The sequence below is a fragment of the Pocillopora verrucosa genome, chromosome 7 (genome assembly GCF_036669915.1).
Source record: "Pocillopora verrucosa isolate sample1 chromosome 7, ASM3666991v2, whole genome shotgun sequence".
Lineage (NCBI taxonomy): Eukaryota > Metazoa > Cnidaria > Anthozoa > Scleractinia > Pocilloporidae > Pocillopora > Pocillopora verrucosa.
Window position 1 is genome coordinate 827,166 of NC_089318.1, and position 14,917 is coordinate 842,082.

Below are 14,917 nucleotides of genomic sequence, written 5' to 3' on the forward strand. Positions count from 1 at the left end.
ATGAAAAGTTGGATTTTGTAACCGTTTTTTTTTTTCGATTATATATTGCATGTTTTATTTTAAGCAATGAATATGGTGATTTTAAAGATTATTTAACTTCTATTCAAGATGTTAAATATTGCTTTAAACAAATTGTCTGCGTCAGATATTGGTTTTTCATTTAAAAATTCAATCCATGCAGTATTGGGTATGATTAAGTTAAACAATATTAGTCTTGATTTTTATCGTTCTTTAAATAATCTGTCGACAAAAAAATCAACAATACTCCAAATAGAGTAAAGATATCTATATACATAAAATTTAAAATATCTGTCAATAAATAAATGAAAAATATTTTTGTTGACAGTATCATTTCATTAAATATTTTCTATACATAAAAAAATATTTTTATTAAACATTAGTAGACAGCTTAAAGACTTTTGGGTATAATTCTTACTTTCTTATATGAAAAATGTGCTGGCACCCTCAAAATTGGAACTACTTAACCTTTTGCGTCAACTGATGCCTTGGTACTTGAAAAGAGATGTTTCCAAATTTGGAAAGGGTGTTTTGTATAACTGGGAGCTTATCGAGCAAATGTAATCATTACTTGGCCGAGTTCATACAGTTTGCGTCTACTGAAGCCTTTCCAAAGGTGAGTTCAGTCTAAAAATTCCAATTTGTTTATGGTTTTAAGATGGGAGTGTCCCTTAGCACTTCGTAAGTCCTCTGTGCGAGGAATATTTCCCAATACATATGCATAATACTATTCCAGTTCATACAATCAATCATCTGCAGTCATTCCACAAAATGTTAATATGGCAATTGGAGAGTAATGTAGCAATTCTCAGACGATCGTTCAAAGAAGAGATCTTATTACAGCAGACACATTGCTTGCTTTCCCAGCTCCGGCATTACATTTAAAAGAGAAAACTAGTAGCAAGCTCAGTTTCTGGTGTAAGGTTTCGTCTAGAAAGCCATTCTGATTTCGTGTGAAAATCCTTCTAAACAATCACAATTCCTTCCACAGTATCTCTCAGATATTCCCAACATCATGGCTTTTCTTGAGGTGAAGATTCTTTTGTCCTGCGTTTTTCTGATATACACCAACGTGGAAGCGGCTCGACCACCAAAGGTAAGACAAGTGCAAAAACTGTTCAGAATTTTCTGTAGCTCAATGATAAAGCGTCAGATTGCGGAAACAGAACGTTCAGGATTCGATTCCTCGTTGGAATTAAGATTTTTTTTCTTTGTCCCTCACTCGTAAGAAGTTAATACTCGTATATTTTTTCATTGACAATCCAGCTTATATTTCATCACCTTTCTTTAATAACTTATTTCCTTCATTCACTTCAATAAGAGGACAATAACTATTGATTTCAGGCACTGCTATCTATTTCAACCATTCTACCACAGACGGTTTTTGCTATCTGTCATAATCAAGTTCTACAGTTTTGCATTTGCTTCCAAAATATATCACTTATCTAAATCTTTTTCAAAGGAGAATTTAAAAACTTGAGTCGTAGGTCATCCTATAAAAAAATTCATAGACAAAAACTCTAGTCTTTGGAAGATTAAGATGTAGTCGACTACCCGCAAATGTGGGTTAGAAGGTTTCATATCCTACAGTATAAAACTAATACTCGCCTTTTTTCATCTTGTTATAGGTCCATCCTCAGCCTCTGGCTCACATCGAGGCCACCGACAAAAAATTAACTCACTATCGCGCTGGGCAAGGTTGTGTCAATCTTTTCTTGTTGCTTCAACGGCTTTCTCAGTTTTACTAATGGTCAACTCGAAAATTTCTTTACAGCAATTAAAGACTGGAATGTGAACAGCCATCTCGAGGGCGGCATGAAATACAGTCATGGATGTCTGATTGTGCCTCAAGATGGACAGTATTATGTCTACGCACAACTGTACTTTCGCAGCAGCGGGAGAGTGGCCATTCGCAAGAATAACCACGATATTATCACCATGCTTCAACATCCCCACAACGTACCAGAAGGATCCCAATATGCAGGGGGAGTGTTTTATTTTAAGGCTAGTGAAACCATAGATATACAAACCGCGAAACCTGTCTCACTTTACATGTCGAGTGCTTACTCTTACTTTGGAGCGTTCCTGATTCAGTGAGCTTCACCGCAAAAGCGCGTAACAGCCTTAAAGGAAAGTGTACCATGATATCAATAAAGAATAGAATGATATCAAAAAGGCTTTGCTGTGTTGTAATCTTTAAGAAAGCAACAAATCCCTAAAGAAACAGCGGTCACAGTTTAAACAGATACCATTGAATTTCCGACTGAAGCCCCGATGCATCAACAACATTCAGCGGCATTGCTTATCGTTCATGCAAAAAAAACACGAGTTCCTTGCATGATATCACACAGCTTTTTGATCACGTAGCCTGTCCAGGTTTTTCCTTCAAAACAGTTTCATAGTTTCATGGTAGAATCCTAGTTACCGGTAAACAGTCTCTCTTTGAGGAAAATCTCTTGTCTTCCTGGATTCTGTACCGGTTTATATGTTTCTTGAATCATTTTGTCTCTTAATTCTGTTCGGAAAAAAAACATCGCATAAGAGAAAGAGAAAAAGCCTAATTTATCCTAACTCACACAGGTATTTCGTGGTCTATTGTCTCTGTTGTCTAAACACTTCTGAGCAGAAATAAAATGCATCGTTATCACGCTTACTGTAGTCTCCTTAGGAGCCGTTGTTTGATCTCGTCACACAATGCCCCTTATTCCCCGTTGGAGAGAGAGCCATTGGGTGACGGGACCAAATAACGGTTGCAAAAGAGTCAAAAAAAGGGACTGCGTTTACAACAATTTTGATTTCCTCTGACATAAAGAAAATAAGAATTATTGTTCTATAGTTAGACGCCTCAAAAATATAACTCCATGTAATTTTACTACGGAAAGCGAAAAAGAACTGTTGTATCCATCTGCATTTGTGTCTTTGTTAGTTTTTTAATGTATCGGTCAGTCTTCATTTGTCCAAACACCTGAAGCAAAATTTATATTTGTAAAACTGTCGCCATTATCTTTGCTATAAAAATTGTTTGATTTTTATATCCAGAGTTGACGTTAAACCTTGAAAATGACATGCTTATCGCATGATTTCACCCAACTTCGTACTGATAATTACTATCAAGAACAATAGGTTGAGAAAATTTAACAGTAAAATCTCCTGGTCGGTTATTGCCTTCTCCTCGAGCTGAAAAACTTGAAAGTGCTGTGTCGTTCCATATATATATTTTAAGAAAAACATTTTTTAGTAATTTTCCTATATTGTGGTTTGTTGATTGTATTGTTCCGTAATAAGCTTTCTAAGATTGAGACTCCCATATTTCGTATTTCAATACTAGTGTTACCTGCCATGATTTCACCGACTATGATTTGTAACTTTTTTAGCAGATCTTCAGAATTATTTTAAAAATAGACTCATTTGCCAAATGGTTTGATACCTGAGCCTTTTTTAGGATATTTCTTCCTATGATATTTGATATATTGCAGCAGCTCTTGTTTTCGTTCACCAAGCTTTTTGTATTCTATATCAGCTTGACTTTTGCTGATTTCACCCTTATTTAATCTTCTTGTTACATGACTCTTATATCCAGCTATTTGTTTGGATCGGTATACTGCTGTTGCTGATACTTATGCTAAGTATTTTCTTATTTGACTTTCACTTGCTTCTTCTTCTTCTAGTTGATTTAACTTATCTTGTACTTCATTAAACTTAACAGTTTAAGTTCAGATATTAAATCTTTTTCTTTTTCTAAATCATCTGCTGGTTCATACTCTGTTTCACTTAGTGCATAATCTATCTCTTCTGGATCTTCCTAGGGTGGTGAACTATCTGCTGTTTGTTTTGATTCTTCGGCTAATGTCTCAACATCTAGATGCTCGAAGGGGTCTTGATAAGGAATTAATCCTTCCACATCCATGTCTTCATATGGATCAACTTCAGGTTTGTAATCTATCTCTTCTGAAAACTGTTGGGTCGAACCTTGATCTTGACTCGTTCTTTGGGTCGAGCATTTTTTACCACTTCATCTAATCTTTCGGTTAGAGGTCGATAGGTTTGCGCTAGTGTATTATCATTGTTTTTAGTTGATATAATATTTGCTGTAACATTGTCATATACCTGATTAATTGCTCGGCCTATATCGCTCCGTCTTTTTTCATATTCTTGCCATGCTTTGAGATTCATATACCAAGTAAAAACATTAATTTTTAAGCGTTGTTGTGCATATTGTTATTCAAATTGTCTTGCATGCCTTAAAAAAGAATATTCTTTAATCTTATAAATGCGCATTCCAAACTATGATTCTCTCGCTGCTAAGACAAAATGTAAGCAATTAAAGTCTTTTTATGCCTAATTATAATTTTAGAATGTTTATCTGTGGACCTAGTGGTTGTGGCAAGGCTAATACTCTTATGCACATGATTCACCAACTCTTGTATTATGATAAGATTTATTTGCATTCGAAAAATTTAGAACAACCTAAATACGCTCGATTACTAAAAAAAATAAGCCCCTATTAGTACAGAATGTGGATATGAAGCTATTGAATCTAGTAATGATGAAATTATTCCTGTCTCTGAATTTAGTGATGAAAATCAAAAACCAATTATCTTTGATGACTTTCTTTGTGAAAAAAACCAAAAGCCTCTAGTTGAATATTTTATTAGAGGTAGACATAAAAATTGTAGTGTTATTTATTTAAGTCAATGTTATTATCTTACACCAAAAGATATTAGACTCAGTTGTTTCCATTTTTGCATTTTTGCCTCACCAAGTTCAAGTGAGACTTCAAGAATGTGCAGAGAACTCAATATCACTAGAAATGATTTCCTTGATGCTACTCGTGAACCCTTTAGCTTTCCCTACGTAGACAAGATTAACAAATCAATTAAAAAAAACTTCAATGAAAATATATAGATGGGTTACAGTGATGGTCAATTAAATTCAAGACGAAGTCATCCTGAATCTTCTGGAAAAGGAGAACAAGGTTTACCAGGTGTTGTTTTTAATCTTACTGCTGATGGTGACTTTCATCTTCTTAATAAGAGGTTAACTGATGTAGCTGATCCTGTTGATAATCAAGATGCCGGTACCAAAAAATATGTTTATGAGAAAGTCTCAGGGCTTGATTCAAGTAGTCTTCAAGCTGAAGTAGCCAAAAAAGCTGACTTTAATACTCTTAATACTCAAACTTTTAATAGTAAAATAATCATTCCTGATTACAATGACAAAGATCGTTTAAATAGTAAAGTAGTTAACCTTAAAATATGTTAATGATGAGTTTCTGTCTAATCAGGGTGGTTTTATGAATGGAATTATTATCTTTTCTGATCTAGTACATAATCTCAATAGGCAAATCGTTGGTTTGGCTAACCCTGATCGAGATGATGCTGCAGCTAATAGAGGTTATGTATTATCTCAAGTCTCTTCCAAAGCAGATAAATCTGAATTAACAACTAAGGCTAACAAGAGTGATTTGATACAAAAAGCTGACAAGAGTGAACCGGTACAAAAAGCAGATATTACTTATGTGATACAGAATTAACAAAAAAAGCAGATCTAAGTATTATCAATTCAGAACTTGTAATAAAAGCTGATCTTAGTGCTGTTCTGGTTATAGATGGTTCAAATCCAATGATTAGTGATCTTGATATGGGGGCTATAGTCTCATTAATCTTCATGAGCCAAATGAAAATGACTCCAAGCACGCAACCAATGTTAATTTTGTCAAAAAATATATTGCTGACAAGCTAAAACTAATGTGACAAGCTATCACTAATGTGGCTATGCAAAACGATATGTTGTATTTGATGGGGCCTAATGATAAATTTTCAGATGAAGATGATGTTCAAGATAAACCTTTTGAAAACAAAAATTTTCACAAGTTTAATAAAGTAACAAAACCTTTTGATCTCATCTTAGATTCAAACGAAGGTTTTTATAGCAGCAGAATAGGGGTTAACTTGTTTAGTGCTGATAAGTCTGAATATTCTATTGTCTTTGAAATGTTTTGGGAAAATAGTAAAGTCAATCAAGTATCGGTAACCGCAACCAGTTCCGTTGAAGTCACATCTAAAGTCTCAACTAATATTTTCAAAAATAATACACGAACTATTGTTCATCTCTCGAAATTCAATGATGCTGCGCCTAATTATTTGATGTTTGATATTGCGGTTAAATTCAATGGTAGTTATGGTGATAAATTACCAATCTGGGTAGTCGTTTATGGCTCAAAAGGTTACCGCAATGATGTTCCGGTTTCAGTTTGGGACTTCCTTTATCGGCACACAAACAATGGCATATTTTTTCATATTCCCATTCAAGTCTCGCATGCAACTTCCGCTCAGAATCCAGTTACAAAACATGTTTTTGATGACAGAATTGCTGCTTTGGCAGCAAATAACTTTTTGAAAAGTACGTTTTATGCGGAAGATAGTTCTGTAGTTGATTTTACACATTTATCTAGTTACAAAAACAATAAAGTAGATGGAATATTTACTCTGCGTATTGCTAATAGCGAGTTGACAACAACTGGTCTCAATAAAAATAATTTTATAATTTTTGTGTCTTTTAATCAAAACGACTCTTTTATCATGTTATTTGTTGTTCATAGAGGATTATTATCAGTAAAGACAAATGATAAGGAAAGACAACTTTTGCACTGTCTTTAATCATAATGGTGCTTACTATCAATTCAACTTGTTAATAGATAATGGTAATTTCAGAGATGAGACAAAAACTCCTCCAATATATCAAATACCAATATCTCTAGTGATCCCCCACAAAGCAATAATGATAACTATCCAAGTTATGTCAAATACGTCAAACAGACTGTATCAGATAACAATGCAACTGTAGAAGCAAATATAATTAAAAATATAGACAAAATATTGGCTGAAACATTAATTTGGGAGTATTACACAACTCATGCTATTAGTATTTATCGAATTGATAGAGGATTATCAAGTGAAGTTAAAAAAGACTCAAATGGTAAGTTCAGACTATTTATGATCAGACTCTTATAGGAAATCATGCAAATCACACAAATTTAAATTTAAGACCTACTCTCTGTACTCCAGTTAAAGGTAACAATAAGATATATTTTATTAAATTCGATGGTACACAAAGAATGATTTCGGATATCAATTTAAATCCAGCAGCTGGAGAAGATGATATTGTGAACGTATTTATTGTCTACAAACTTAATCAAGCCACAAGTAGTCGACCTGGTAATCGTTCTAATGGTCCCTTTGGTCATGATAATGGGAGTAATGATAAGTTTGTCTGTTTTACAGTTAATAATCAGTTAGATATTGCTGGAACAAATGGTGCCGCATTTACATGTTTTTCTAATTTCCCAAATCGATCAGATCCAACTAGCCTTAAAAGCCTTTTTTAATTGTTGGCACCCTTAATTTGTTGATAGAAAAAATCGATTAATGTTATAATTTATATGGAAAAACATCTCATTGATACTCTATCAGACTTAATTGGTTTTAAATCACAAGTAGAAAAAATTGCTAATGATGAAAAGTTGGATTTGTCTTCTTCAAAAGTTTTTTTTTTCGATTATATATTGCATGTTTTATTTTAAGCAATGAATATGGTGATTTTAAAGATTATTTAACTTCTATTCAAGATGTTAAATATTGCTTTAAACAAATTGTCTGCGTCAGATATTGGTTTTTCATTTAAAAATTCAATCCATGCAGTATTGGGTATGATTAAGTTAAACAATATTAGTCTTGATTTTTATCGTTCTTTAAATAATCTGTCGACAAAAAAATCAACAATACTCCAAATAGAGTAAAGATATCTATATACATAAAATTTAAAATATCTGTCAATAAATAAATGAAAAATATTTTTGTTGACAGTATCATTTCATTAAATATTTTCTATACATAAAAAAAATATTTTTATTAAACATTAGTAGACAGCTAAAAGACTTTTGGGTATAATTCTTACTTTCTTATATGAAAAATGTGCTGGCACCCTCTAAATTGGAACTACTTAACCTTTTGCGTCAACTGATGCCTTGGTACTTGAAAAGAGATGTTTCCAAATTTGGAAAGGGTGTTTTGTATAACTGGGAGCTTATCGAGCAAATGTAATCATTACTTGGCCGAGTTCATACAGTTTGCGTCTACTGAAGCCTTTCCAAAGGTGAGTTCAGTCTAAAAATTCCAATTTGTTTATGGTTTTAAGATGGGAGTGTCCCTTAGCACTTCGTAAGTCCTCTGTGCGAGGAATATTTCCCAATATATATGCATAATACTATTCCAGTTCATCCACCAATCATCTGCAGCCATTCCACAAAATGGATGTTAATATGGCAATTGGAGAGTAATGTAGCAATTCTCAGACGATCGTTCAGAGAAGAGATCTTATTACAGCAGACACATTGCTTGCTTTCCCAGCTCCGGCATTACATTTAAAAGAGAAAACTAGTAGCAAGCTCAGTTTCTGGTGTAAGGTTTCGTGTAGAAAGCCATTCTGATGTCGTGTGAAAATCCTTCTAAACAATCACAATTCCTTCCACAGTATCTCTCAGATATTCCCAACATCATGGCTTTTCTTGAGGTGAAGATTCTTTTGTCCTGCGTTTTTCTGATATACACCAACGTGGAAGCGGCTCGACCGCCAAAGGTAAGACAAGTGCAAAAACTGTTCAGAATTTTCTGTAGCTCAATGATAAAGCGTCAGATTGCGGAAACAGAACGTTCAGGATTCGATTACTCGTTGGAATTAAGATTTTTTTTCTTTGTCCCTCACTCGTAAGAAGTTAATACTCGTATATTTTTTCATTGACAATCCAGCTTATATTTCATCACCTTTCTTTAATAACTTATTTCCTTCATTCACTTCAATAAGGGGACAATAACTATTGATTTCAGGCATTGCTATCTATTTCAACCGTTCTACCACAGACGGTTTTTGCTATCTGTCATAATCAAGTTCTACAGTTTTGCATTTGCTTCCAAAATATATCACTTATCTAAATCTTTTTCAAAGGAGAATTTAAAAACTTGAGTCGTAGGTCATCCTATAAAAATATTCATAGACAAAAACTCTAGTCTTTAGAAGATTAAGATGTAGTCGACTACCCGCAAATGTGGGTTAGAAAGTTTCATATCCTACAGTATAAAACTAATACTCGCCTTTTTTCATCTTGTTATAGGTCCATCCTCAGCCTCTGGCTCACATCGAGGCCACCGACAAAAAATTAACTCACTATCGCGCTGGGCAAGGTTGTGTCAATCTTTTCTTGTTGCTTCAACGGCTTTCTCAGTTTTACTAATGGTCAACTCGAAAATTTCTTTACAGCAATTAAAGACTGGAATGTGGTAAATGGGCACAGCCATCTCGAGGGCGGCATGAAATACAGTCATGGATGTCTGATTGTGCCTCAAGATGGACAGTATTATGTCTACGCACAACTGTACTTTCGCAGCAGCGGGAGAGTGGCCATTCGCAAGAATAACCACGATATTATCACCATGCTTAAACATCCCCACAACGTACCAGAAGGACCCCAATATGCAGGGGGAGTGTTTTATTTTAAGGCTAGTGAAACCATAGATATACAAACCGCGAAACCTGTCTCACTTTACATGTCGAGTGCTTACTCTTACTTTGGAGCGTTCCTGATTCAGTGAGCTTCACCGCAAAAGCGCGTAACAGCCTTAAAGGAAAGTGTACCATGATATCAATAAAGAATAGAATGATATCAAAAAGGCTTTGCTGTGTTGTAATCTTTAAGAATTCCGACTGAAGCCCCGATGCATCAACAACATTCAGCGGCATTGCTTATCGTTCATGCAAAAAAAACACGAGTTCCTTGCATGATATCACACAGCTTTTTGATCACGTAGCCTGTCCCGGTTTTTCCTTCAAAACGGTTTCATAGTTTCATGGTAGAATCCTAGTTACCGGTAAACAGTCTCTCTTTGAGGAAAATCTCTTGTCTTCCTGGATTCTGTACCGGTTTATATGTTTCTTGAATCATTTTGTCTCTTAATTCTGTTCGGAAAAAAAAACATCGCATAAGAGAAAGAGAAAAAGCCTAATTTATCTTAACTCACACAGGTATTTCGTGGTCTATTGTCTCTGTTGTCTAAACACTTCTGAGCAGAAATAAAATGCATCGTTATCACGCTTACTGTAGTCTCCTTAGGAGCCGTTGTTTGATCTCGTCACACAATGCCCCTTATTCCCCGTTGGAGAGAGCCATTGCGTGACGGGACCAAATAACGGTTGCAAAAGAGTCAAGAAAAGGGACTACGTTTACAACAATTTTGATTTCCTCTGACATAAAGAAAATCAGAATTATTGGTCTATAGTTAGACGCCTCAAAAATATAACTCCATGTAATTTTACTACGGAAAGCGAAATAAAACTGTTGTATCTCCAATAGTCCCCACCCAAAGGTATATTGCGATCTCGAATAAGTGAAGATACATTGAACAAGAGAAAAGGATAAAATTTCAAAGAGGGCTCCTTGATTGGATGTTGCCTTTCTGGACTTTGCTCTCTGCGTGTGAAATACGTGACAAAATACATATTATTTACAAGGAATTAACACGCGATTGGGTAAAGTCCAAGGTAGCTAAAAGTGAATTTTATCCGTTGAAAAGTCAAAACACGGGAGAATTGCGTGAAAACTCGCCATTAGTAGCATTAAGTTCCAGGTGAGTTTTTTCCCAGTGGGGTTGGATAAAGCGGTTAGAATACGTGATAACATTTAGGTTGTTTACAAGGAAATGGCAGGTGAGGGAGCGAAGTTTAATGTGGCTAAATGGAATTTGATTGGTCGAATACAATTAAGGCACGTAAAAATTTCCTGCTGTTCATGTAATGCAATGATTGGGTATGTTCCAATTGGACTTTGAGCGTGTTTTCGTAGTACGTGATGGAATGCAAGTTGTTTGACGTGTGAGTTGTGAGAATGGGGGCGGAAAAACACGTTTTAACTTAAAAATGATACAATAAAAATAAATGCGAAACTTTCATATCCCGATGAATCTCGACTTCAGTCGACGAAAATCTTGCAAAGGCCACAACCACAACATTTATCAAAAGAGCCCAAAATTTATGGTAAATGTCATACTTTGTGCACGGCCGCCTAATTCCATGACATCATTTACAAGAAAACAATACCCAAACGCTGTAATTGGTGCAATATATCCAAATGCTGTGATATGATTGGTGTGAGATACATACCCCAATGCGGCGATCTGATTGGTGCGAATAACATACCTTAATAAAGTAACATACGCTAACAAATAGTTTTTTTTTTGGTAAAATATAACAAAATAACTCAAAAACACTTAGCCATGCGATTGTTATCAACTACTTTAAACAATAATAAAAACCAACACTTTTATAAGAATGAGAAATACCAAACTTGTCGTCTAAGAACTCAGCAGACATTAAAAGGGGGATCGTGAAACTGATATGGAGACATTTGTTTCTACGTAAACTACAATTTGTGGCTAAATATTGGTGTATATCCATTATTTTGCGAAAAGATGGTTGATTACGAAGAAGAACGACTTTATCTCATAAAAATTGATCCCGTACAGGAATTACCCGGAAATAAAAAAATTTAAAAAAAGTTTTCTCATATTTTTTAACCTTTTTTTTTTATCCTCGTTTTTCAGGTTAAAACCATGTGGAATTTCCGATCAGGAAAATAGTTTGTAAATTTCATTACAAAACGTTCGACACCTCTTTTCCTTAGAGGTGACTTAAGGTGTAAACATGTAGCACTTTTCATCATCCGCACTGAATTTATGGTCAGCTAACTTACGCTAACTGAACACGTAGCTCTTTCAGAGGCGGTACCTTGGATACGCCCTTTCTTCTCCGAAATTTCTGTTTATTCTGTTGTTATGTAACAGTTTTCAAGGAGTATTTCTATTACGATATCTTTTTAAGTATTATTCTAATTCTGCCTGTAAGATCATTATAATTTTATATTGTCAATCTTGTTTTTGTTTTGCTCGACCTTGACCGTAAGACTAAGAAATTTAGGTTAGAAAATGATATTATAAAGCGTAAACATCTCGAAGGTACCTACTAAGTATGCGAACTCCACTCTGCGTAGCTTAACGTGATTCGCTAATTAGGTGTAAAAGGATGAAGAAGGTTAGAGATTGACAGTTCAGTAAGCGTCACCTTTATAAGGGGTGACCCACACTTTCCTTGAGAGATCTGAGCTAGTTCCCGTTTTAGTAATTTGTGTAGTAAAAGAGAAAACGAAGAAAGAGACCACCGAACGAGTGTTAGAAATTACATCTAACATGTCAATGATCCTCAAAGACGATTTGTTCCATAAATCCTTTAACTGAATTTAATTGAGAATTAGCTGAGAAGTTTTAGGAGATTTGAAAGAACAGGTCTCGTGTAAGAACTACTTATTAAATTTATACTGTTTTTTTCGTCTGATACGTGATAGCATGTCATTTTACAAGTTACGGTGCGTCACGAAATCGCTTTTCCACGATGATCTTTCACGATTATTTGGACTGTTGTGGAATACTCCTTGGCCGTTTCTTGATCACAGTCGTTCTTAACGTAATTTCAAGTCTTCGTATAGTCTTCTCACTTTGCGCGCGAGTCGGTTGTCCGTAGAGAATTTACCAACTTAATAAATGAGATGTCACTTTTGAATATTTGACAAGCGCAATTTTCGAGAATTAGTTGACAGCTTTGCAGGTGGTCAGTACGTTTCATCTTTTTAATCGATATGTGTTCAGTTTGTTGACAAAAATGCGAACCGAGACCAAAACTGTTCCTTCGACTTGATATATTTTCAACGTTCAGGGGTGTACACGCACTGATTTTCAAATATGTGCCTCAAATTGTTTTTGGCTTACATGGGGAACCGGCCAATTTTTATAGGGAAAAGCGAAACGTTGCTTTCGTGACTGGCCATTTGTTTACTTTTCTGGTGGTTTCATCTCTCGTCTGTTTGGTGACAACGCAAATATTAATATGTGAAAATCAGACCATATTGAAGGCTTGAAATTCTATCAAGAACGATTGTGACCGCTTTGTTAAAAACCAAATGCAATCGGGCCGCTTTGTTAAAAAAAAAAAAGATATCAAGAAACGGGTAAGGAATTTTTCACAATAGTGCAAATGATCGTGAAAGATGAGGGTTACTAACATTTTGCTGCTAGAGCAACATTGGATGCCTGATGATGCCCACCCAGCCCATCCTCGGCCCCACAAACACACACACTAACAGAAAGAACACTTTCTGTCTAATGACCTCTGCCCATCCCATCTCCAGCCCACACCACCTTTTTTCCAATTCCCATCACGACGAATGCACAAGTTTTCTCATCACACAACTTCCCAAAAATAAAATAAAATTTATTCCATAGGTCTTTAAAGTTCACATAAACTGAACTCAACTGTACCTATATTCAACAAGTCCAAGAAATCAATTCAAACTTGACCCATAACAAGAATGAGCTGGCTCCAAGAGCCCTTTGATTAAAGACTGTTAATCAATTGTCTTAATTATTGCTTTCAGAGTTCTTGTCTCTTTAATTACTAAATATCTTTTGGATAGAAAAAATTAATCTTCTGATTGGTGAAAACTAATTAGTCTCACAGATAATGACAAAATAAATTCCATATTTCCAATCTCATTCCGACCTACGAGGAAAAGTTTTCTTTAAAATAAAAATGACAAAAACTGCAATAACATGACATTCATTTACGATTAAATTCACCGGTCCACTGCCATAACAGCCATTGTTTAACTATCTTCAGTTATAAAAGCACAGAAATACTATGAACGCGCTACTTTGTCAAAAACCTATCGTCTAGTGGAATTGTATACCTGACATAATTAAAAGTCTTTTTTTTTTTTTGTAAAAGCAATAGACCGCACTTTCCATCGGTTTACCAGCGTAATAAACTGCTTTGGATGTCGGGAAAATACTCGAAAAGTTTGTAAATCATGCAATCGCCTTCGCCTCGTGATTCACACATTGTTATCGTGTTTTCCCAACATCTCGTGTGGGTTATTATGCCGGTAAACCGATAGAAAGTGTGGTCTATTGTTTAAACAATCTTCGTATTTGTAAAAACTTATTAGTTGCAGAGAAATAACAAAATAAATTCCATACCTCATCAATGGTTTTCTTTTCTATGAAAAGACAGAAAAGTTCAACGACACAGCATTAATTTACGTATTTGGCTTGCATGCTTATCGTAATGACGGCCATTATTTCATCTGCTGTGTTTGAACATGTGTTCAAAGCCAAACCAAACCAAAACCGCCATTCAAGTTAAATCATCAGAACTTCTGTGTATATTATGAATCGATTTCAATTTTTTAACGAGAATAGAAATACTTTAATTTCTCTACTTTCCTTTTTTCTGTTTATCTAAAGAAATATTTAAGCCATTCAGTCATTTTTGATTATTTTAGTGCCGTATAAAATAACTGACAAAAGTATTTGCTTGTTTGAATATCTTAATTGCTTTTATATTCATCCAAATTTGTCTTTGTTTCTCTTTAATTAAAAGAATGCAAAAGTTGCACACGACCACAAACTTACTGATTTCATTTGATATGATCGGATAGATCTGAAATATTTACCGCTGTGCCTTTGTCACAACACTCTCCTCCTTAGATCTAATCCCAGGCTAACTTTGCCAACTCATTGCTGAGAAAGGTACGAATTTTATCCTCAGGCACGAGTGACCACAGCAAACGAATAAGGGATATCTATAGAACGAGAAGAAAAAAATGAAATAATTAAACCGCCAAAGACACCAAGTAAGCACATTTCAAGAGCAATAAGTGCAATTTTCTCCCTCTCTTAAGATGTACAAGGGAAAATTTGTTTCAACTTCTGTAGATGTAATGTATCGATTTTAATTTTTG

The 14,917-nt window shown here is 34.8% G+C and overlaps 2 protein-coding genes and 1 long non-coding RNA gene across 3 annotated transcripts; 2 read left to right on the forward strand and 1 right to left on the reverse strand.

Moving 5' to 3' along the window:
- The first annotated feature begins 600 nt into the window (after window positions 1–600).
- On the forward strand, window positions 601–2,154 carry LOC131773893 (tumor necrosis factor ligand superfamily member 11-like). The gene is made up of 4 exons (XM_059089870.2): window positions 601–634; window positions 1,010–1,114; window positions 1,647–1,716; window positions 1,793–2,154. The coding sequence occupies exons 2-4, from the start codon at window positions 1,034–1,036 to the stop codon at window positions 2,113–2,115; spliced, it is 474 nt and encodes a 157-aa protein (XP_058945853.2). The 5' UTR covers window positions 601–634; window positions 1,010–1,033; the 3' UTR covers window positions 2,116–2,154.
- A 5,961-nt stretch (window positions 2,155–8,115) lies between these two features.
- On the forward strand, window positions 8,116–9,744 carry LOC136282410 (tumor necrosis factor ligand superfamily member 11-like). Its single transcript, XM_066170054.1, has 4 exons — window positions 8,116–8,172; window positions 8,551–8,655; window positions 9,188–9,257; window positions 9,334–9,744. Exons 2-4 carry the CDS (start codon window positions 8,575–8,577, stop codon window positions 9,663–9,665), a joined length of 483 nt encoding a protein of 160 aa, XP_066026151.1. The 5' UTR covers window positions 8,116–8,172; window positions 8,551–8,574; the 3' UTR covers window positions 9,666–9,744.
- A 126-nt stretch (window positions 9,745–9,870) lies between these two features.
- LOC131775536 (uncharacterized) lies at window positions 9,871–14,745 on the reverse strand. The gene is made up of 3 exons (XR_009339470.2): window positions 14,630–14,745; window positions 14,154–14,173; window positions 9,871–10,029 (listed from the first exon to the last, which is right to left on the reverse strand). It is a non-coding gene; the product is annotated as an uncharacterized lncRNA (long non-coding RNA).
- Between the last annotated feature and the right edge of the window lie 172 nt (window positions 14,746–14,917).

Bases quoted from the DNA above. Each gene is read 5' to 3' on its own strand.
- LOC131773893 (XM_059089870.2), top strand. From the start codon at position 1,034: ATGGCTTTTCTTGAGGTGAAGATTCTTTTGTCCTGCGTTTTTCTGATA. The intron at 1,115-1,646 runs GTAAGACAAGTG...ATCTTGTTATAG, and splicing joins AAGCGGCTCGACCACCAAAG to GTCCATCCTCAGCCTCTGGC. The intron at 1,717-1,792 runs GTTGTGTCAATC...ATTTCTTTACAG, and splicing joins TCACTATCGCGCTGGGCAAG to CAATTAAAGACTGGAATGTG.
- LOC136282410 (XM_066170054.1), top strand. From the start codon at position 8,575: ATGGCTTTTCTTGAGGTGAAGATTCTTTTGTCCTGCGTTTTTCTGATA. The intron at 8,656-9,187 runs GTAAGACAAGTG...ATCTTGTTATAG, and splicing joins AAGCGGCTCGACCGCCAAAG to GTCCATCCTCAGCCTCTGGC. The intron at 9,258-9,333 runs GTTGTGTCAATC...ATTTCTTTACAG, and splicing joins TCACTATCGCGCTGGGCAAG to CAATTAAAGACTGGAATGTG.